Source organism: Octodon degus, unplaced genomic scaffold, assembly GCF_000260255.1.
Source record: "Octodon degus isolate 3935 unplaced genomic scaffold, OctDeg1.0 scaffold00244, whole genome shotgun sequence".
Taxonomy (NCBI): Eukaryota; Metazoa; Chordata; class Mammalia; order Rodentia; family Octodontidae; genus Octodon; species Octodon degus.
Genome location: NW_004524820.1, coordinates 1110828 through 1135867, shown reverse-complemented (window position 1 = coordinate 1135867; position 25040 = coordinate 1110828). Strand labels below are relative to the sequence as shown.

Sequence of the window (25040 nt, the reverse complement as noted above, 5' to 3'; positions counted from 1 at the left end):
GTATGGTTTCACATTTCAGTATGTATATAATATCCTAAAAACAGGACCCTTCTTTAAACATATGGTCACTCTTGGCAATCCTAAGAAAATGGTCTGGAAGACCCATTTCCTCCCTGTCTTGTATTCTGACCATTAATGCAGCTGCTAGAGCAGCTAGAATCCCATTATTAAGGAATGGTGAATCCCTAAATCACTCACACCATCTTACTGATAAAGATTTAAACATTCAAAACACTGATTAAAAAAAAAACAACTGATTTTCACTGCCTATGTCAAAACTTACTACATCTTTAGGTGTAAGTATATATTTAAATATTCAAAAAAGGCATGTTTCCTCTCTATCATCATTCAACACAGTTTTGCTTTACATAATCCACCATGTGGGAATGAGCTACACCAACGAAAGAATATGTAATATTGTCCAGAAGCCTACAGGGTATCTCCACCCTCAATATGCATACACGCCAAAAAAACCCCAATATGCTCACTGCACGTTATCTCAGGAACGTTAATATTTTTCTCTAAGATAAAATGTCTATTTCAATAAACTTCACATAGGTTCTACTTACAAATTTACTTCTCTGAGGTAAACGAGGGCCATCACCTCCATCAGCATCTTCTGTGGCCTTCTTTTCTTTTTTCGATAACTGTGAACGTTGCTGTTCCATCCTTTCTTTTTCTAATTTCTTTTGCTTTTCACGTTCCATTTTTTCAAGACCTTCACGAATCCAAGCTGGAAGAGTCCTGCGTTTTACTGCATCTGTTTTATACAGGGAAAAAAAAAATGAGTTCCTTATTCCCAATTCTCTACAAACTTGTGAGAAAAAAAAAAGGGACAATTCCATTAAATATCATGCTTTCTTTAAAATGATCCCTTCTGACAGTAGGGAACAAGTTCTAATGATTAATCTGCCTGAATACAATAAAAGCACATTAAACTGTCACACTATTTAATCTTTACAAAAGCCCTCAAGATCATTGCTGTTATGGCAGTATTTTGTAGATGAGGAAATGCACACTCAAACAGATAAAGTGATGTGCTCACAGTGAAAATAAATGTTGATGTGGGATAATGCAAAGCCAAACTCTTATTTAAAAAAAAAAACCTACTTCCTAAAATATGAAAACAGAGCAGAGACAAACAAAAGCAGAAGTCTGCTTTCACACTAAGTCATTCAGTAGGTTTAAAAAAAAAAAAGGAAAAAGAATAAGATAGAATCTTGTTAAAATGTAAAAAGACCAGACTTCAACAGGCATGGTGGTATACACCTGTGATGCCAGCTCCGTGGGAGCCTAAGGTAGAAGGATACAACTGGAGGCTGACCTAGCCCACACGGTGAGTTCAAAGCCAGCTTGGAACATACAGCAAGAACTTGTCTCATCAAAACAAACAAACTCTCAAACAGCAGTAACAACAAACATCTACTAAAGGGCTGGCGAGATAGCTCAGTAGTCTAAAGCGTCTGCTTAGGCAAGCATGCAGGGACCTCGGTTTGATCCCCGGCACCACATGCCATGCCAGGCCCGCCCCCAGGGTAGGCTGAGCTGACCATAAAATAAAAAAAAAAAAAGAAAAAAAGAAAGGAAACATTAAAAAAAAATCTATTAAAAAACATAACTTAAAAAAATTTAAAAAAAAAACATAATTAAAAGAACAGGCTTAAGAGGGTCCACCAGATAGCTCAGCAGATTAAAGTGCTGAGACAGTGACTGAGACTGGGTGTGGTAGCACAAGCCTCTAATCCCAGAGCCTGGGAGGATGAAAACAGGAGGATCACTATGAGTCCAATCTGTGTAGTGAAACCCTGCAGAATCTGTACTAAATACATAAAAATATATTTTAAAAAATAAAAAGAACAGAATTAAATTTTCTTATCCACTGGATGAGTTGGAGCTGTCTAGACAAAGTGGCACATACATAGAACTTGCTACTGTCAAAAAGCTGTTATTACAAATTAAAATTTTCTGCCAAAAATACCTATGAAAGGGAAATAATCAAAGGAAAACTAAGCTAGCAACAGTGTCAGATTTACTTAATGTGAAAGAGACCTAAGACAGAATATTTAGGCTTTGAAAAGGGGAAATATTTATCTGCCTAACATTCTAAAATTTCAACACTTATGAAGTGTACACAAAAACACTAGTCATGAAGACATACATTTCGGGCTGGGGAGATGGCTCAGTAGAATAAGTTGCCTGGCAAGCGCAACGGCCTGAGTTCAATCCCCAGTTCCGCAAAAAAAAAAAAAAAAAAGTAAAGAAAGAAAACATACATTTCTACAAAATCTAGAGCTTATGAGCAAGAAAAAAATTTCAAAACATTTTAGGAAGTACAGTATCTTTCTAATTTTATGACTATAAAATGACAGGGATTTATTTATGGCTTTTTGAGACAGTTTCACAATTTACTTCAGGCTGGCCTTGAATTCACTCTGCAGCTCAGGCTGGCCTCCCAAATTTGCAATGATCCTCCTGCCTCAGCCTCCCAATTCTGGGATTATAGGCATATTCCACCATGCCGGGCCTAATATGACAGGATTTTAAAGTATCACCATTTAATACATCAGAGGCATTAGAACAACTTAAGAAAATAAGACATCTTTTTTACAGTGATAATCATGCCAACTTGGTTTACTACTTAAATAGCTACCAATTTGTGGAGGCTCCTGCTTCACAGGAAGTGCAATAGGTGACCGCTGCCGATCCCTGAATGATGATGGCCTTTCTCTTCGGTTCTGGGGAGGTGCTGGAGGTCCTGGAGGTCCTGGTTGCCAATAAGGAGGATGAAATCCACCTTGCGGTGGACCAAAAGCAGCCCCATGCTGAAAGAGTATTGCATTTTATTTTTTCTTCAATTTAATACAATATACTCTCTGGGACACACGTGTGTTATGAACTGGGACAGTAGAAATCCATGTGTGCAGCAAATCCAAGAATTCCATGGTTCTACTCTGCATGAGTATTTCTGTGGCCCCAAAAACCTAGGCTTACTTTTCTTTAGACACTTTCTGCCTGTGTAAAGTGCAAAGAGCCTTCTAAAAGCCAGCTGATATGTTATTTTCAAGAAATAAAGACTATATGTAACTATATATATGCAAATACACACCTACACGTGTATGTGTATTATACAATAAACTCACTGTGAATCTATTTTATAAATCATCCCCACAACCGCCGACATCAAATAAATATTTTTCATTAATAATTTTTTTATTGTGAGTTTTTTGAGACAGGGTCTCAGTTCTGTAGTACAGGCTGGCCTTGAACTCGGTGATCCTCCTGCCTCAGCCTCCCAAGTGCTAGGATTATAGACATGTGCCACCACACCCAGCTGAGAATTTTTTGTTGCCTGCAACTTCCTAGCTGTAGTGAACTCAAGTTGCTTTTATATTCTTACACAATGTTTATTAATAACCAAAGAAAGTTACTGAAACATGATATAGTGAATATTTTTTGATATTTGCAGAGGTTTTTCTAAAGCCAGTTGCCCAAATTTCTTTCTCTTGTTAGCATGGCATCCACCAACCAGAATTAGGGTAAGTAGAAGCACCCTATCATTACATTTCTTCATAAATGAAACAAAAACTGTTATGTGTATTCCAAGTGAGTACACAAGTATCTGAATATGTACTACGAGACTGCTGCCTCTAGGTGACTATCAATTCTACCTCAAAAGTAGTGAAATGATAGATGGAACATTTCAAAATTTTTAATTTTGACAGTTCAGTTCATAAAGTAACAATTGCAGTAGTTATTTCAAAATGACATGTAATTCTGTAATTTTGATAGATCTTTACATAGTATATTAAAATAATAAAGCCCCGTATTTTATCACTAGTCTCCATAGAGTTCTATGTCCCTAGGAATGGACTGGATGTTACAAAGGAAATGACATACAATTCCATTAACATGCCATGTCAGAATGGAAAATTAACATAAGAAAAAGGCGTAATACTACACACCAGGAGGTACTGCAGCTAGGAAGATGATCTACGTTCACACTTCTTCGTGTCTTAACCCTAAGCTATTATTGGTAGTATGTATTTTCTGAACTTTAACATTCAAATCATTTTGAAATTAGAAAATATAACATCAGATAGCTTTTCACGTATACATCTTTCATTGTATCCGAAAGTATTCCCAAGGAGTCTTTAACATCATTTTCCTAACCCAAATAAAAACCTGGGGAGTTTTTTGGTACCATGAAAACTCAGGATCTCACACTTGCCTCAGGTGCTGCACTGCTGAGCTATATCCCTAGTCCCATCTGATGATTTTAATAGTCAAAAATTAATAAATGTTTTGCAACGCTGTATATGTTTAACTGTACAACCCTGAAAACTGAAACAAGTATCTTAGGTATTCTTGATGAGACACTTCCAAAGAATGGATTACGTGCACATCTATGGTATTAAAGCAACAAAATATCTTTCACCTGATAGTCAAACTGGTTCACTGGCCCCACTGCAAAATTATCGGGTGGTCCACCAAAGTTGTGATTGTTCTGGTTAAATATATGCCTGTTGTCAGGGGCAAATTCCCCACTGTCCTGACTGTTGCTGTCTTCAGAAGGAGGTACAATGTCCACTGGGCCTGGTGTTGGTGGCATCCATGGCTGATCTGGAGGGGGGTGTGGGGGCTGCTGATGCATTCCCCATTCTATTTAGGATTTAGGCATAAAAACATTCAACAGGGGGTTATAATAAAATCAACACAATTTTCAAGATCTCAAGAAAGCTGTATTTTTCAGAAAAGAAACAGATGTTATAAAAACAACTTATGACTTTTTGGTCAAATTTCTTTTATGTATCTTAAAAATAAGCAATTAACTAAAGTATCTTACAAATCAAAGGAATTAATACCACTCTAACTTATAACCTAAATAAAAAGAAAAAAAGTCCAACATTTTTTAATGAATGCAACAAAATCCAAAACAACTTTTTAAAGTTTTTCTATTTTTGTTCAATAATAACACCATAAAACCACCTCAGAACTTTATGTGAATTCTTTCTTCCATGAACACATTTATCCTCACAACATCCCTGTGAGGTAGGGAACAATCAGGTATTAATTTTGCTGACTTCAGCAAAGGAATCTAAAGCACATTATTGGATAAATAACTTGCCAGGGTCACAAAGAGTCAAAAGGGATGGGTTTAGGGTTGAGAGCAGGACAAGCCATTTATACACTGGAATTTAGGGAAACAAAGTATTTTGAAACTTGGGAAATTTTTACTTCCCAGTACTTAAGCTGAAATATTTGTTGTTCTTTTAAAGTGATGTTTAGGGGCCGGCGAGATAGCTCAATGGTCTAAAACACCAGCTTAGGCAGATCGCCAGCTTAGGGAATTGCGTTTCGATCCCCTGCACCACATGCCAAACCAGCAGTGCCCTCAGAGCAAGCTGAACTGGCCAAAAAAAATAAAAAACAAAAAATAAAGTGATGTTTAGAGGTTCCTTCTCGTATTTTCCACTGTTATACTACTATAAAAAACAGTAAACATTAACAGGAAAAAGAGACTATCGACTTCACTATAAGCATATTTAAATGCAAAATTCCTTTACATTTTCAAGTGCTTATTAAAAATAGAACACAAGTCGTAGAAAACTGTATTAGCATGCAGGAATCTAAATCATGTTTAAGAAAACATAATTTGTAGGTCTTTACTATCTGAGAAAAAGGGTAGAAAAACGTGGGTGGATTACAGGGGCAGAGTATATCTGACAGACTTGTCACACAGGAACACAATTTTCCTTTTACTAGAGGCTACACATGTTTTACTCTGCCAGTGCTGCTTCTGAAAAGGCTAGAGGTTGCGAGAGAAACAATGCTCTCTCCCCTAGGTGCCAAGTGAAGTTTCCAGTGTTCCCAGCCCCTGTCAGCCTAGGAATGAAGAACCAAGAAAAGAGTCAAACTGAGAGCCACAATGCCAGCATACTGATCACAGCATAATTTTAACCACAAAATATCAAGGTTAGACCAAGACTGCCTGTTCTTCACCAAACATTAACTTCAAGAAGTCATAAAACAAGCAAAACTAAATAAATTGACTATTAATCTTCATTTTATTTTAAAAATCATCTTAAAATTTAGAAAACAACAAACCTGGTTGCCACATCCTATTAAAGTTTGAATCTCCTTGAAAATTCCCATGATTGTTAGGACCAGATTCCATTGTAGACATCTCTTGTCCATTGGGCATCATTCCTGGAGGTTGTTCCACTATGCTTTGCTGTCCTGAAGCCTCTCTCTGGGCAATCCAAGCTTGAGCCAATGCAGCCCAGTCAATCTGGCCTAATGTAAATTAACAAAGAACTTAGCATTTGAATGTAGGAACTCAAAGAACAGTATTCTGTCTGAACCAAGCATGTTGTTTTTTAGTTATGCTTGAAAGGACCCTTAGAAAATAATCCACATTCAGGCTACAACATAAACTACTTCAGAATTTTCAGAAAAGGATCCACAAAAACATTCAACCCATTTCTAATATTAACCCATTAGTAAATTTGTACCTTACATCTTAGTTTACTGAGTTTTTAAAAAGTTTCCTCCCATTTAAAAACACCATAAAAACAACCAAACTCATTCCTTCCTTTCTGCATCATGACCTACTCTTCCTTGCAGGACAACTTTAAGCGTACAAAATTCAAACTGGCCTGGTCACCTATCTCCACTCATCCCCAGGGCTGCCCTTCTTTTGGGGCCTCCTTTCCAACCAAAACTTATTTCCTTAACCACCTTTCAGCCATCCTGCTCTCAAAATTTGCTGTCTCCACTATGTTGAAAGTCTTCCATTTTTCCTCTCCAAACATCTCTACTAACATGTTAAGAATGAACAAAACAGAGTAAGATTCATTTTCACTCACATCTCAGTTTACTAAAAACTAGACATTCTCACATTTTTATGAAATATAAAACTGCCATAACATACATGAAGTTAAACTTAGCAATGTGTATAAGAACTTCCCCAATCTGCAACTGTGACCTAGAAACCTAGCTCTCGTATTAACAAAACTGACAATTATGACATGTACATGAAGAGTAAGAAGCTAAAAATCAAATATCCAAAAGTGGGTTTGTTAAATTGTAACAGACAGAATTCCTATGTAACTAATTTGAAAAAGAAATAGCAGTTGATCACTCAGGGGAGAGCAATCTGATTATATACTGTCTAGAGCTCTTCCTATAATCTTTTCTTCTGCCTCTGTGCATGTTTGAAATACTGTACAGTCTTAAAAAAAACTTAAAGTGATGAAGAACAGTATACAGGCAAATACAACCTGACTCTAAGATTCAGAAGTAATAATAACAGTATGCTCCATTTAACAAAGTCTATGCTTTGTCGATGTTTATGTTCAGAAAAACAACACTAAGTTTTAAAAATGTGAAATCTGGGAACCAGGGAGCTAGCTCAGTGGAATAAGTGCTTATGCGGCAAGCACAAGGTCCTGAGTTTGATCCCTGGTATCACCAAAAAGAAAATAAATAAATAAATAAATAAATATGTGAAATTTTCTATCCTTTAAGGGAGAGTCTTCCAAATAAAAATGTACTTCTCACTATACAGCTCTGTATGGCAAGACTACTTATGGAGAGGATTACATTCTTACTATGCAAGCATGCAACATACCAATCCTAATTCCATCGTCTAACAGCTTCCATATCACTTATATAAAATGGTAAAGGATCTCAACACGCAGTTCCGACTCCTAGTGATCCTCCTGCTTTCAGTCTCCCCAGTGCTGGGATTCCAGACATGTGCCACCAAGCCCGGACTTGTTTGCTGGCTCGGTGTATCCGGGGGCAGGGCTAGTTCGGAATGTAGTGCTGGGGATCAAACCCTGATCTCTGCACTTGCCTAAGTGGGTACTTAGTCCGCTGTCGGCTTCCAAAGCATATACCCAATCCCCACCCTCTTCCCAATTCACTTTCCTTACTTGGATCCTGCTGGTGCTGGAATGACTGCATCCATTGTTGCTGGTTCAAGGGCCACTGTTGCCAAGGCTGTCCTCCTTGATCCCACATCTTTTCTTTAAAAATATATTGATTTTCTATCTTTAATAAATTAAAGTTTAAAAATTATAGTACAATTTCAATTTCCAACCTCACATATCAGAAATTATTATATGATACACTAATATGACGAGAGCTCTAAAATTTTGCTCAATAGGTTGGCAGAAACAACTATAATACACTCATGTTGTGATCAACAAAGCAAAATGAAACTTCAAAACTTAAGATATTTTACCATAAGATAAATGGCTTCTCCAAACTTTCTCAGGCCTAGCAATACAAACTGCCACCCCACCTCTCCTCAACCCCAATAAAATGGTCAGAAATTATACAGATGTTAGCACCAAAAAGTCTAAGTCCAGTTTTATTTCCACAGGAAAGAATGGAAGGAGTCTGGGTCTGGGAAGGTATGAAATAAGCCTTACTACTGTGTAGCTACTGTCTCACTGTATACCTCCCCCACACTGTTCCTGCAACACCATACTTTGTGAGATGGTGACTTGGGTGATAAGGCCCCTCCATTTCCCTAAAGCTACTTCTGAATAAATCCTCTTTCCTTTTTACCAAAATAAATTGCCTTTGGTCAGCTGCAAGCAAATAAACCTGGGCATATGCAACTAAGTGACAGATAACAATGTCAAGAGCTTGATGGCAAGTATAGTTCTAATCAAATTAGCTATGAATCTGAAAATCTGTTTTAAAGATTACAAGAAAACAGTGATTTACTCTCTCCCAACCAAGAACCCTTTAAAAGAACAACCAAATTGCTCTAGCTGATGAAGAAAGCTCTTCCTTATATGTATAGTGGTACCTCAGTTCACAAACACTTTTGTTTGTCAACAATTTCGGTTACAAACAAAAGCATTTCGCAAAATTGTGTTCTTGTTTGCAAACTGCACTGGGTAAGGAACACAACCACCCATCTTTTCCAGAATTATGAAACAAATTAAGTTCATGAACCAAGGTACTACCTAATTCTAGCTAATAAATGCAATATTGCCAACCCTAAATAATTGATTCAGGAAATCTTAAATAAAAGTTGATAATAAATTAGAGATTCAAAGGCTTCCAAAATATGACCCCATGGATTATGTGGTATCTATGATACAGTACTATGTTCCCAGAACCACTATAAATATTCTCCCCAGGCCTGGGACTTAGTGCAGCGGCACGGACGCTGGCTAACAAGCACAGGTCCCGAGTTTGATTACTGACACAACCCCTGCTCAAGAGCTCCCCAAAAATGTTTTGCTGAATCCAATTGAACTTCCAATATATATATAAAAACAAAGAGATGGTAAAGGAACATGATAAATAACTTTAGAATAAATAACCATAGAAAGCCAGTGAGATAGTCTACAAGAGCTGTTACATAGCATGAAAAGAAGGGTACTAGCCTCCTTCTTATAAACAAGGCTGAACTTTTTTTAAAGAAGAAAATTTTTTAATTCCCCTAAGTCTGATACCTTTGTGCTTACAAAACACTGATACATAACCCTATTGATGAGCCAGGGAGACACACACACACACACACACACACTCTCTCTCTCTCTCTCTCTCTCTCTCTCTCTCTCTAAGCGGGATATGGTATCTTTTTCAGCAGTACTGGGGACTGAACTTAGTGCCTTCATGCTGAGCTACATTCCCAGCCCTTGAAAACTTTGAGTCATGGTTTCACTACTGGCTCAGCTTTCAATTCTCTTCCCTCTCTGGCTGTTTCTTTATTTCTGTATCTCAAGTCTTAATATACAAGCAGCATTCAATAAATGTTCATTAAATAAATCTTGTTAAATTGGTCCTTTATTCTAAAAACAAGAGAAAAGCTAACTTTAGTATTACAAATTCACAAAAAGCAAGGAAGTCAGATAAAAAGAAAGTACACAGAAGCACTCTACTGGAACATGGGCTATTGCTATTCAGACTTTTAAGAGTTTTCAACTACAGTCTTCAAAGCATTCTCTGATTATTGAAACAGTATATCAGTGGCAGATGGGGGATTTCTTAACTGAAGAAGTCCTTGAATTAGAAGTGTCTTTCTTTGTTACCTTGATTTACTTATAAGTCAAATGTACTCATCTTCTAGCTGCAGCAACATAGTCTATTACAACAGCTTCATTAGAATATGGCAAAAGAGACACAATGCTGTACCACAAGTGTGGTCAACAGATGGAACTGGGTATCAGTTCCAAGCTAAATATACTCCTTTTTCTAATCTCTCTTCAGTATTTCTTCTTCCTTTCTCCCATTTCCCAACTACAACTTTTACAAACCTCTAAATCTGAAATATGAGAAAAATAACTTCAATTACAATTTTAATTAAGGCTAATAGAGAAATAATGAATGAATGAATGAACAGAAAACATCAGGCAATACCAACTGCTATATTCACTGACATCAGAGGCTCACCTTCTGTTTAAAATTCAGGTTGATTCAGACTACAGCGTGAAAGCATAACAGCAAGAAGATTTATACCCTAAAGTAGAGGGGGAAAAAAGTGGTCATTGATTATAAAGATCAGAATAACTTCAAAAATGAAACAGGAAAATGTGGTCATTTTCAAATTAACACATAAGTATACTTTCTATTAACTATAATGGGAAATTATTTTACCAATATGAAAGTTTAGAGACAGCAAAAATGAAATGGTAAATACTTTTAGCATCATTTTTAAAAATTTTCAAAGTATTTGGAAAATTCACTCATAATAAAAAACAATTCAAAGGCCAGCTAGACAGCTCAGCAAACTAAGCACCTGGTTAGGCAAGCACGGGAACCAGGGTTTGATTGCTGGCCCAACCCTGGGCACGCTGAGCCAGCCACTGAGATGCCACGTGATGTCACACATCTGTAATCCCAGCGCTGGGGAGGCTGAAAACAGGTGCATCACTACGAGTCTGAGCTGTGTAGTGAGACCCTATACCAAATAAATTTTTTTAAAAAGTAGAAAATGATCAAGATAGGAAACATGCAAAGATCTCACCTGCCCAGGATTAACATCAATGATATGAATAAGGTAGTAATATATATCAAATTTTTCTAAGGAATTCTATGTTTAAAAATTGGCATTAGAGGGCCAGGGAGATAGCTCAGTAAAATAAACACTTCCCTGGCAAGCACAAGGGCCAGAGTTCAATCCCTGGTTCCGCAAAAAAATAAATAAAAATTTAAAAAATAAAGAAATTGGCATTAGAAGGCCAGACATGGTGGCTAACCCCTGTATTCCCAGCACTTGGGAGACTGGGGCAGTAGGATCACCATGAGATTGAGACTCTGAGAAAAAAAATCGAAAATGGAAAAGAGAAAAAAGAAAGAAATTAGTATTAGAGAAAACTGTCCTTGCAATGCTTTGGTTTTCTTTCCTTTAGATCAATAGCTTCCAAAAGTTGACAGACTCATACATTTTCTCTCTTTATCTTTCATAAGATACAGGATAATATCTACACTGCAGGCACTAAACAAAGAGCAGATGAGTGAGTGATCACAAGCTCCTTCTGTTTACTTTTAAAGGTAAAGAAGGAAGCTGTTCACCTAGACTTACAGCAACTGATAAGCGGGCTTACACATAGCTTTGCTATGTATTCCAAACCTTTATCAACAATTCAGTGCCTGGGTTCACCTTTTTAAATTGAAAATTTATATAATGTAGACTTTATCACTAGCTCTATACAATGCCTCCTAGAGTTGCAAACAAACTACTTCAAATGATTAAATAAGGCATTAATGGATACTCGCATCATTTCCAATACATAAATTTACATTTCTAAAACCACTACAAAGTTTCCTTTTTTTTCCTCTACAGTTTCTTTTTCTAACTCATATTTCACTATTACCATTGACAACTTTTTCAGTTCTCCTTTTAAGTTTCTGGTCATTATTTCCACCTTGATTTCAAAGCAAAGGCTCTGATTTCTATCTAACTCCTTTATTAGCAACAAACTATTCTCTAATCCTTTAAGTTCTACCCATAAAATGGTGTCTATCTCAGTGTTATTGTGAGAAACACAAAAACTCAACACAGAAAGTTCTAATTATTAGTAGCTAATATATGACCAGCACTTACTTGGTACTATTTCTGGTAGCACTTGTACAACTATGAGGAAGTTTAAAGGGGAAGGGAGCAGGGATGTAGCTCAGTGGTACAAAGCGTATCTAGCATGCAGGAAGCCCTGACTTCTATCCCCAGCACCACTACCCAAAACACGTCGATAAAGCCGATACCGTTTAAAGCAATCTAAAAGTTGCCCAGATTTCACTAGATTTTTGGAATGACCCTTACTTGAAAATTTGTCTTCCTGTCTATACTTCTCTTGAAATCATAGGTTTATGCTTTCACCATTTATTAAAATTTTTAAAAGTCAGGCTTGGTGGTACATGAGAAGGGAGCAGGTGGGAGTTCGATACCAGCTTGGGCAACATACATACATCTTCAAGTATTCCTATGCACAGCTGTTTTATTTGCATATTTCTAAGAGTCTGATCTACATTGCAGCCATTTTCTATATATTTAAACCAAATCCTTATTAACTATAGCTGGGCTTTTGTTTGTTTTTAATGTATTTGGTATAGTCTTACTATGCAGCCTCTGACTTGCAGTGATCTTCCTGTTTTCAGCCTCCCCAGTGCTGGGATTAGATTTGTGCCACCACGCCAGGTCTCAGTGGTCAGCTCAGCGTGCCCAGGGGCGGGATTGGCAGGGCTTGTGATGCCAGGGATCGTACCCGGTCCCTGTGCTTGCCTAAGCAGGAGCTTAGTCCACTGAGCTATCTCCCTAGCCCTTACAGCTGTTTTCTAAAACTTTTTTTCCCCAAATATTTATGGAAGCTATGATCCAAATATAGCATTTGGCATACGTGAGAAAAAGATGTGAAATTAAAACTTAGTGTTACACTACCACTTGCAGAAAAAGTTGGTATGAAACTAGAATTATTCACATACTTAATACAAATGTTTACATCTTTCAACCCAAGTTTCACACCCAGCACAGCACTTAGTGATACTTTCATTAGTTATTCTTTAACTAAAGAACAAGGTAAGTGATCAATGGCAAAGATTTCAAAATCTTTCTTCCTTTTTTATTTTTAATCACAAGATTTCACTACCAGCAAACTTAACTAATTCAAAATTCAGAAAACAGAAAGATTACAAAGGCACACCAGAGGCAGATGGTTCTTCTCTATCTGTTAAAGACTGGTTCCAGGATCCCTATCTACATAAGAATCTGAGAATTCTTAAGTTCATTATACAAACTGCATTAGTATTTGCATGTAAACAACTCAAATAACCTCCAACCCCTAATACACTATGTTAAACAGCTGTCATACTACTACTTGTTTAAATAGGGATAGGAAGAAAACTGGGTGTGATGGCAGGTGCCTGTAATCCCAGCATTTGAGAGGCTGAAGCAGGACAGCCTCCAATTCCAGGCCAGCATGGGCTATACAGTGAGTTTAGGGCCTGCCTAAAATACATAACAAGACTGTTATGTATTATTGTCCTAAAAACCAAAATACTCAATGAAGGAATGAATACAGGAAAAAAAGTCTGTATAAATTTACTATAGATGCAACTTTTTTCTCCACAAATTTTCTATCCCTTGTTGGCTAAATAGATGGATGTGGAACTCACAGACAGGAAAGGTGGACTGTGTTTTTAAATTCACTACAGGTTTTTTGTGCATGGTGCTGAGAACTGAAGCCAAAACCTTTAAATGCTAAAGCCCCCTATCAGAGCTACACTTCCAGCCCAACTATGGTTTAATGAATAATATAATCTTGCATCATTAAAAGTGACATTTATCCATTGGTTTAATAATGATTTGGAAAATATTGGTAACAATGACAGACACTCAGCTACACATTCACAATGTTTAAAACTTTACCCAGTAACTTATGGATGACTTATTTCAAGTATTGTATATATACAATTCAGAGTAAATTATTAAATTTTTATGTTTTTGTCTTGGCTCAGACAAGAATCTTCTTGACAGCAGGAGAATATAATAATTTGAATTATCCACAGAGCTGAGCTCATATTAAATGATTAAAGTATTTCAACTAAATATGCTATAATTTAACCATAAAAATAACATCCTAGTACTACTACTGTTACTTTATAATACCAAAAAACGGATTCAAATGTCTTCCTTCTTTAGACTTAATTTTAAACAGCCACAGGCTCAAGTTTTCAAGTCTGAAGAAATATGATTACTATGAGGTCAGGATGTAAGGTTCTCCTGATATACACACTTCCCATCATGAGCACAAGTTGAGATCTCCTTAGAAAACAACTTGGTTCAAGGAAGACCACAAAGACCAACAACCAAACCTTACATCAAATCATCAAAACTATCACACTGCTTGAAAAATACTGAACATATGATCATTACCAGTAATATAAACTGATTTGTGTCTTCTCAAAATATAAGTTGAAGGGGCCAACCAGATAGCTCAGCAGATTAAAGTGCCTGCTTAGGCAGATGCAGAGCCCGGGGTTCAAGGTTTGATCCCCAGCCACCATGCTGGACCCACCCCCTGGGGCACACTAAGATGGCAACTTAGACCAGACGTGGTGGTGTGCACCTGTAATCCCAGCACTTGCGAGGCTGAGAACAGGAGGATCACTAAGAGTCTGATCTGTGTAGTGAGAGCCTGGAGACCCTGTCCTAAATAAAAAGAAAAGTAAATTGAAGTCCTAACCCCTGGTTTCTGTCAATGTACCCTTTCTGGGAAATAGTCTCTAAAAATGGATGTAAATTTACCAGAGGTCATACTGTACTTGATTAGGTCAGACCTAATCAAGCAACTGGTGTTCTTTTAAGAAAAGGACAGAATGTCTCTAGTGGCAGATTGGAAGGGGTATGTAAACTCCACCAACTGACATACAGTACCCAAGTTAGAAAGAGAAGGATCCTCCTGTGCAACTACAGAGCATGATTCTGTCAAAGCTTGACTTCAGATGTTAGTCTTCATTCACAACTGTGACATAAATCCCTACCGCTGTAAGCCATCCAGTTTATGGTAATTCATTATGGTAACCCTATAAAACTGATACAATCAGAAATAAGTCATTTATCTGATCCTTGTCTTCAACGATCCTGAATTAAAACCATCATTGTTTTGTTTCTTCAAATGGTTTGTTTAAATGACCATCATTAAAATTTGCAAGTCATTAAGGCTGTGTGACAAAAAGATAGGCAAGACTAAAATGCTATTCCTGCTGGGAGTGGTGATGACTGCCAGTTATCCCAGCACTCTAGGAGGGCAAGGAAGGCAGAAAGATTACAAGTTCAAGCCCAGCCTCGGCAACTTAGTGACATAGTAAGATACTGTCTCAAAATAAAAAAATAAGGAAAGGGCTAGAAAATAAGAAAAGGGTTGGGTATATAGTTCTGCATGAAGACCTTGGGTTCAACTGCTGGTATAGGTCAGGGGAATGGGACCAAAGGGGATCCTTTAAGCATCAAGTGCAAAATTAAGGGGATACAGAAAAAAATTCTTTTGGAGCTTTGAGTAAAGTGGTTTTCACCTCAAATACGAAGCTACAATTCACAAAATGTAACAATAGTCTTCACCCCTCCCATTTCAGTCTTATATACAAGTGACAGGGGAAGGGGGGGCAAAAAAAAAAAAAAAAAAAAAAACAAGTGACTAGCCTCAAAGTGGAAAAGAATTCATTTGTTCAATTTTGGTTAGCTAGAAATGGTACTAATGAAGGATAATCTTATAATCTACAAAGTGCTAAATTTTTATTTTTGGCCACTTGACTTCACATGCTTTCAACATATATGAAACATTAAATATATATATATACACACACATATATGAAATATTCTGCAGCCTGTTGCTCACAAGAGGTAACAGTATTCAAAAAGTCCTGGAGAACTGCATAGTTTGGTTATAAATATCCCTTCCCTTGAAGGTAGTAAAACTAAAAAAAGGCAAGGAGAAGACCTAAAGCAACACCCAACTACTAACAAGCACAACTCAGGCACAAGAACTTGGTTCTTGTATTATTCTGCATGAAAAGGACTTGGAACTCTTTATAGAAACAGCTGATCCTAAGTCTAGAGCCAGAAACGATGAGCCTGAAACATCTCAGTGCCAGGAAGAGACTGTTTAAAAAAAAAAATTTTGACAAATGCATATAAAAAGTAAATCGATTTCCAAATAACTAACAGAAATACTCCAGTCTAATGGAGAGGAGGCATAACTCTCCTTTTCTTAAGGTTAGTTTCTGCAGAACAATTTCCTTTCAAGGAGTACAGTCTGCAAAAAGGAGAAGGGGGAAACTTAAAGTGGAAAAACCTGACAAACGTTACCTCAGGCAAATGATCAAAGTCAGCATCAACTGTGTTAGGTCATGCTGACAGTATGTACCCTTACAACAAGTGATGAAAAGGCTATTTTACCTGTCATTCTCCTCCCTAAACCCTGAAAACTATTTCAATCAGGAGAAAGAATCTGGCTAATTCCATTAAGAGGGAATTCTACAATACAGTTGACCAATACTACTTTAAAATGTCAAGGTCACCAGGCACAATTGTGCACACTTGTAATCCCAGAACTTCCAGAGGCATAAACAGGATCACAAATGTGTCTAGTCTGGGTAACTTAGTGGTACAGCTTCAAAACAATGTAAAAAAAAAAAAAAAGTAAAAACACTGTTGATGCTGGTTGATAAAAAGGCCACTAAATTCAATCCCCAGTACTTTAAGTTAAAAAAAAAACAAAAAAAAACAAGGTCACAGCATGTGGGTTTGTTAGGGTTGCCATAATAAAGTAACAGACTAGGTCAAGCAAGGGAAATGTATGTAAACATAGTTCTGCAGGCTACGAGGCCCTGGATCAAAGCTTCAGCAGGGTTTGTTTCATCTGAGGCCTCCTCTCCTTGGCTGATTGGTGGCATTATCTGTGTCCCAATTCATTCTGATTCTCTCATTCATACCTGCCTCCCAAGGTTCTAGGGGACTGAGCTCCATCCCCAGCCACTACCACTCCTTTTTTTGGCGGGGTGGATCCTTTTAAAAATTTTTACTAGTGCACATTCACAATATATAATGATTGCATTCATCGAGGGGTGTTTGGTACTTGTAGGTAACAAATCTTAGGGGGTTTTTCATGTCCTCTTCCCCTCCTCTCTCTTAGGATCTTGCTAAATTATGTAAACTGGGTTCAAACTTGCGACCTTCCAAACACAGCCTCCCAGACTGCTGGAAGCAGGGGTACCACCATGCCTGATCCTAATCTCTGCTAACGAAGACAGGAATTACAGTGGATGAGTCTACCCTAAGGACCTCAATTTACCTTTTTACAGATCCTCTCCATTTGGTTAAACTGAGTTTAGAACTTCAACATATCAATTATGGGAAGACACAAGTTCATAACAGTCATAAAGGAAAACCTGAGAAAGTTCCCAAAACACATAACAATATAATGGGGAATGTGGCAACCCACAAAGGATGGCACAGAAAAGAAACTTTTGGAACAAGCTAAGGAAACAAATTATTAACTTCAGTTAATAACATCAATTTTACTCCATTTACTATGATTGACTGATTGATTTGGTAGAGAGTCTCGCTAGCAGCTCCAACTCACAATGATCCTCCTGTCTCAGCATCCACAGCGCTGGGATTACAGGTGTGTTCCTCCACGCCCAGTTTCACCGGCTAACTCAGCTCAGGGCCAGCTCAGCATGGGGTACCAGGGATTGAACCTAGGTCCTCGAGCTTGACAAGCAGGCAATTTGACCGCTGAGCTATCTACCTGGCCCTACTCCATTTAGTGTAACGAAGACACACTAATGTATGGTACTAAATGAAGAGCTCAGGGAAGGCAGTTGGGGTATGCACTATCTGCTTAATTTACCTGTGAAGTAAAACACGTTCTAAAATAGAAATTATCACAAACTTTTACTACTATTTAACTTTTCAAGAACACCTTAGAGGGGCTGGAGAGATGGCTCAGTGGTCTAAAGCACCTACTTAGAACAAGCTTAGCAAAGCACAGGGACCCGGGTTCAATCCCCCAGCACCACATGCCAGCCTGCGCCGCACCCTGGTGGGCTGAGCTGGACACACACTCACACACGCAAAAAAAAAAAAAAAAAAAAAAAAATAAAAAAAAAAAAAAAAAAACACCTTAGAAGAACTGATTTGCTGTTTGTCTCCCAAGAACCCTCTGTCCATTTACAAAACTAACCCACAAGCAAAATCTTTAATGCTCTCTTCTGGTCTTGCGTTGGTATACTCAAATAAGAAATTCCACGCTTATTTTATTTGGGGGGCTGAGCTCTTAAATGCGAATGTTAATTTAACAATTTTGGGGCCCGGGAGATGGCTCAGTGGAATAAGCGCTTCCCTGGCAAGCACAAAGCTCTAAGTTCAACTCCCGGTTCCATCAAAAGGAAAAAAAAAAAAATCAAATATAAGGTTAGTAACTGAAATAATTTGGTAACATTCCAAGAATCAGATACAAAGTTATTATTTGCCTAACTCACGTAATTTAACAATTTTACCACCCACGATCAAAATCAGTCTAGTGCTCATTTAGATGACAATACTATTTATCCACCATAGGACGAAGCAACTAAAATACTGAATGCTACCTGTCACCTTTGTGAGCTAAACATATAAAAGCCCATCATAGACTAAGAACACATAAAAAACACACACTAAGGAACCTAATCGTAGTCACCAGGACCCAGCCGCCCCCGGCTGCGCCTGCGTAGTCGGAGCTGCAGGAAGCCTGCGCTCCAGGTTCCTGCCCCGGCCTCCTCCGCTGCGCTGCACCCCCCCTCCCTACAGGACTTCCTTCTGCGCACGCGCAGTACTTAACGGCGGCCAGGAGCCCGACAATTAGTCCCGTCTCATCCGAGAGGAAACTTTTAAGAGTCGTAAACACTCGCCTTAATAAGAACACTTCCTTTTCACCAAGAGCACTGATCTGACCCACGGGCAGACGCCACTGCTTTAAGGGTCTAAGGTTCCAGCGCTCGCACCAAGAATCGTACGCAGACTATATTATGGTGAGGCTGCGTCGCCACAAAAACCAAGAAGGTTGTTCTCCGGAAGGTGCCCACGTGCAGTTGTTCTTCATCACTTACCTGCCCTCGTTCAGGAACACCGCCGTCGCCACCGTTCTTCCAATACGGCTCCAACCCTTTCGATGCTTCTACTTCTACGAACAAGACAAGATGGCGCCCGAGTAAGCTCACCCGGAAGTGAATAATGATAACATCCGCCCGTCGGCTGAAGCCATACAAACGCTCATCCCGGCTTGTGCGCGCGCGATATCGCGGTGTCGTGCTCCCGCGCCATTTTTGTTGTGGGCAAATCCACTTTGCCTTTACGACCGCCTGGCTAGTTCTGTGCATTACGTCTCAAAATGTGCCGGTACCGTGGCGGACGAGCTTTCATCTTTATAGTGGGCAGGAGACCAAGAGCGTAAGTTCTCTACGCAGACAGTACCCCCAAATTCTTTAAAAACGCGATCTTCCGCTTTGGAAAAGGGTTGGCGTTCGCCTCGCCGCTTCCAGAGCGCGGAGGGGCCCTGGAACGCAGCCGGCCGGCTCCGACCGTTGGGGCTCCGGCGGGCAGCGCGGCGCCGAGGTTCGGAAGAGCGGGGCGCCCGCCAGAGGCCACCTGGGCCCGCCGCCACAGCTGACGCCCGGGCTGGCCGGCCCGGCCTCCTTTGTTAAGTAAAAGCATCGCGCCCCCTGCTGGGCACATTTGGTCAGCGCGGCTTGGCTCCGCCAGTCCTCAATTTCAGTCTCAGTGACTTCTAGAAAAAAGTGGCGGGAGGCCTGGTTTTCGTCCGGCCACTTCGCCTTAACTACAAAATGGCTTCCCTCAGGGCGCCTGAAGTGCCGTCGATCGGAAAGCAGACGTTGATTTCAGTGGCCTAAAATGTATGAAAGGTACAAATTTCTAAGCCACGAGCTTCAAGTTATAAAATTACAGGAAAACAATGTTCAAAAGTACAGATTTCTTAGCTGAAACTAGGTAAGTGCAATTTCAAAGTAAACTTTTGTATGATGTAAACACTACTTAGAATTTTAAATCCTGGCCAGGTGTTGGGGCACATGTCTGTAATCCCAGCATCAGGGAGGCTGAGGCAGGAGGATACCAAAAAAAAAAAAAAAGATCTTAAATTATTTCCTTGGCAGTTGTACGAAAGAAAAGCATTGGGCTGGGAATGTCTCAGTGGTAGAACACCTATCCAGCATGTGAGGGGCCCGCCATAAACAGCAAATTATCATAGGAATAAAATAAAGTGGACAGATAAATGTAAGATAGATGTAAGATTACAGAATACCTTTATATGAAATTCAACCTTTAATAAGCACCAGAAACTCCAGCACTCTAGGAGTGTCATTAGAATAAAATACTCATCAGCTAAAGATCTGCTGGTCCTCAAATCTAAGTAACACTCAACATAATTTTATTTTCAGGGTACTGTTCTTCAATTACTTATGGCAACACCATGATATAAATTTATGAAGATACTACTGGGGACAAAAACAAAACCCTGTTTCTTTGCTTCTTTTCCACTTAGCACAACTAAGACAATAGTATATACTATGCTTGTTAAAAAAAATCTTTCTGGAACAAAAACAGGGAGAACATAGACCACGTTATTAGTAGTTGTCCAGTTTGCTCTATGTTTCCAACTTGAGAAGCATTCTAAACAGAGAAATTTATCTTTTAATGAAATCTTATTTTACTAGTGTCAGTATCAGATGTCCCTATTCCCTGTAATCACCCTATAATTGGTATTTCTCTACCAGGGATTGAACTCAGGACCCTACACTTGCCAGGAAGGAGCTTATTCTATGGAGCTATCTCTCCTGCCCTGAAATAACAATTTTTGAGTAAGGACTTTTCTTCTGTCTTCTGAGTGTCCTGCATTCAGCTTAGTACACACATTTTCACATTTGTTTAGTAAATGAATTAGTATTTTGAATAGTAAGCTTGATTTATCCCAGTAGTTTGGGATAGTCATTGCCAAGTGGAAGGGATTATTAAATGCCTCACATTTTGTACTCTGCTGTTGTAGGCAGCTGAATTTGATAGAAATATTATAGGCAGTCAGGCAGGCCTAGGCTCTCAAGGAGACAGTATAGAAGACAAGATGATTTCAACGTTGGGAGAGAGAGACACTTCTGCTATGGGCCGGACCTCAGGACAAAAGAATAAACAAATGCAGCCACAAACTTCCCTACCAATGGGCATCAGGGATTGATATTTTAAATAGGTGTCAACCACCTGGAGACCAGAGAGAGTCACTGACCCAACCCTCTACAAGAAAAGCCCATTTTACATTCATGCTGGATTGCTACTTGACTCGCTTTCCCACTTGGTCCTGGATTTAATCAATTTTGCCTGAGCAACTGTGCTTATAACCTTATTGGCTGACCATAGTTTTGTCCCACCAAAGCCAGTTCCCATATTCTCTACCTTAATACCCACCTCACCACATGCTTTTGCTCCATAAAAATCCCTAGAAAAGACAGATTCTGCAGCAACCCACTTGGATCCCCTTCTGTCCTCTCAGATTTCTTTTCCCTAATAAATACATTCTGCTCCTAACCTCTGTTGTTCCTAAAATTCATTCTTAGGTTTTAGAGAGCATAAACTCAGCCCAGTATTTTTCAGGTTACGGGTTTCATTCCTCTGTATCAAAACCAGCAAGGGAAATATGGGACACATCTTCCATGGCAACCTTCCACAGTCAGCAGTTGATGAGAGAGCTTGGTATAACTACCCCCAGCTGCAAGCCTGGAGCAAGAGCTGGCAGGGACACCCCTGGAAGGGCTGAGAGTCTGAACCTGGCTCCCAGAGCAGCCCCTGGGTTGTCTCCCACTGCCAGTTTCCCAGCAGTCACTGTACCAGATCATTAAATTGATATAAAGGAATGAAATGCCCAGCCCAAGAGGTACCTGGGACAAGTTTGTGTTCTTAAAAACCAAAGAATGAATTTTAGCAAGAAACAGAGGTTAAGAGCAGACTATTAAAGGCCAACCAAATAGCTCAGCAAGGGCCAGCCAAATAACTCAGAGGATTAAAGCACCTAATTAGGCAGAGCAAGTGGCCATGGGTGGGGCCGCTGGGAGGCGATTGAGACTGGGTGTGGTGGCACATGCCTGTAATCCCAGCATTTGGGAGGCTGTAAACAGGCGGATCACTATGATTCTGATCTAGTAGTGAGACCCTGAACACCCTGTAGACCCTTCCCTAAAATACAAAAAAAAGAGAGCAGAATATTTATTGGGGAAAAGAAAATTTCTGTCTGAGAGAGGGACAAAAGGGGGCCTGAGCCCCCTTTTACCTCATAGAGTAAAACCATGTGGTAAGAAGGGCCTCAGGTGGAGAACATGGGAACTCAGGTGGGTGTATTAGGGTTTTACTCAAGGAACAGATATAGTACAAGGAACAGATATAACACAAGATGTACAAATGTATAAGAAATTACAAGATTGGCTTACGATGGTCAGCCCCAGAGTTGGAGGAAGTGTGCAGAAGGCGTCTGCCTGCCCGAGACTGAAGGATTCAGACCAGCACCTAAAACTCACTACTGTTCTCCATGCAGATCTGTATCACTCGGCCAATGGGTTTGCGATGGAAGGGATGGAAGGCTGAAGGATCCAAGCCAGAGACCAAAGAGTACACTGGAAGCCAGGAGATGGAATCCAAATTGACTGCAAAGACTGAAGTTCCTCTGAGGAAATGGAATGCAGAATCCTTCCTCGACCCCTTTATATACCCTTTTTGTGCTGAGTCACTCAGGGGCTGGGCCCTCCCCACCCTAGGGTGATGAACCACCAAGGTGATCCAGCCAAGTTGACACAATGTATGGACCACTACAGTGGGCATGAGGTCGGACAAAACTATAGTCAACCAATGAGATTACAACCACCATTGCTCAGGTAAGATTAAGTCAGTTAAACAGGGAAGCGAGTAATGTAGCAAGTGGGTAAGAATACAGTACAGGGTCTCTTCCTATGGAGGGCTGGGTTAGTGACTCTGGCTCTTTCAAGATGATTGATGCTTACTTACAATATCAATCCCTGAAGCCCATCCCTAGGAAGGTATGTGGCTGCATTTGTTTACTCTTTTGTCCTCAGTCCTGGCCCACAAGTGTGTTTATCTCTTCCGAAGTTGCAAAGTCACCTTGTCTTCCATATTGTCTCCTTGGTGGCCTAGCCCTATGTGACTGCCTATTTCTTTATTTCTATTTTAGCTCACTATAACAAAATGACTTTTACAGTTCCCTTTTCCTCACCTCTCATAGTATTTCTCTATAGCATTATGATGTGGTAGAGACAATAGGCCAGTACTGTGTATGTATTTCAACACCAAATTTCTCAGAAATTGTGCTGCTGTGTTTAAGGGTCTGGTTGAACTCTGTGATAGCCATAAACAGCAGTTTGGACATCCTGCACCCTATCAAGTACTAATAAAAGCCACCATCTTGCCAGTTATTTAGCAATGTATTGTTAGTCTTTACCAGGAGAATTTGAAAATGACCTTTTTAATTAACTCCTGCTTGCAATGTTTGAAGTAGAAAATTTTAGAGGTATATATATTTAAATTAGTACCTTGAATCATTATGGAAAAAATTAAAAGTAAAATGAAAAAACAGCTGAGATGTGAAAAAAGGTACAGAAATAGCTATTGCTACTTGAGATTTGAATCTTTATTAGATTCCATATCATACCCATTTTAAAACTGTTATATGTCGGAATGTTATTTAGCCCAAAACGGGAATGTAATTCCAACACATGCTCAGCATACATGAACTTTAAAAACACTCTAATAGTGAAAGAATGAACAAATACTGTATATTGTGGTTTGTGTCTAGTTGTCCCCACAAAACCTTACACAGTTATGGGGTAGACTTCTAGAATTTGTTATTAATTCATAATTCCAGTGCTAGGATTATAGGTGTGAGTGCTACACCCAGCCTGAGGCAGATAACCTGAATTCAACATAAGGGAGATAGACTTGCTCTCTGTGGCCATTTTGTTCCTGCTACCCTTCCCTTTGCTGTTGCTCTTTGCCTGCCACCATGAACAACTGCTCTGTGCCACCATGTGCCACTTTGCCTTTGATCCAGCTGAGTATAGACTAAAACCTCCACTAACTGTGAGTTAAATAAACCTTTCTTTCATTTGGGGTGCCAGGTATCTGTTGCAGCAACGAGAGAAAAGTAACTGAGACATTGTATAAGGCCACTATTATGAGGTCCTAGAATAGGCAGATTGATAGAGACATAAAGTGAATCTCTTGTGAGAGGCAGGGAGGTAGCTCAGTAGAATAAGCACTTGCCTGGCAAACTCGAGGTCCTTTGTTCAATCCCTGGTAATACACACACACACACACACACACACACACACACACACACAAAAATCACAGTTGTTAGAAGTTGGGGGAAAAGATAGATACTGTTTAATGGGTACAGATGTTTGGAATATGAGGGTTCTAAAATTGAATGATGGGGCTGGGCAGATAGCTTGGCAGTCTAAGGATTACTACGAGTCCAAGTTGAATAGTGAGACCCTGTACCAAATAATTTTTTTTAAAAATGAATGATGGTAAGGTTTGTACATCAGTGTGAAGTAGTTAATGCCACTCAATCATATACCTAAAATGGTTACTTTTGTTTTATGTATATTCTACTTTGACAGTTCAATGGAGAAAACATAGAGCTAATGTGTTACAAGCAAGTACAAATTGCAAAGCTTTTTTTTTTGTTTGAATCAGGGTCTATCTAGATCAGGTTCACCTTGAACAGACTGTATCTCCAACTCAGAGGCACAGTGCTTGCCTAGAATGCTTAAAACCCTGGGTTCTAGTGCTGTGACTGCAATAATAATAAAATGGTAATTATTTAATGATGAGCCATACTGACTTCTATGCAAGTATTGGCCATTCAGGCAAGTTTGGAGAAAGGTAAATTTCTGTGTTCAAAGATTGCATATTCTTAAATTCTTTCATGATTCAAGCTACTCTTTTCTGTATCTAGTTCTTT

At 39.1% G+C, this 25040-nt stretch overlaps 1 protein-coding gene across 1 annotated transcript in view; it reads right to left on the bottom strand.

Moving 5' to 3' along the window:
* Pnisr (PNN interacting serine and arginine rich protein) overlaps positions 1-19607 on the bottom strand; it is a 28228-nt gene extending 8621 nt beyond the window's left edge. The window contains exons 1-6 of the mRNA XM_023706168.1: positions 19114-19607; positions 7938-8025; positions 6106-6294; positions 4436-4659; positions 2651-2822; positions 570-760 (exon numbers count right to left, since the gene is read on the bottom strand). Coding sequence (XP_023561936.1) covers positions 570-760; positions 2651-2822; positions 4436-4659; positions 6106-6294; positions 7938-8025; positions 19114-19383 — 1134 coding nt within the window. The 5' untranslated portion in view covers positions 19384-19607. The remainder of the gene's footprint in view (positions 1-569; positions 761-2650; positions 2823-4435; positions 4660-6105; positions 6295-7937; positions 8026-19113) is intronic.
* Between the last annotated feature and the right edge of the window lie 5433 nt (positions 19608-25040).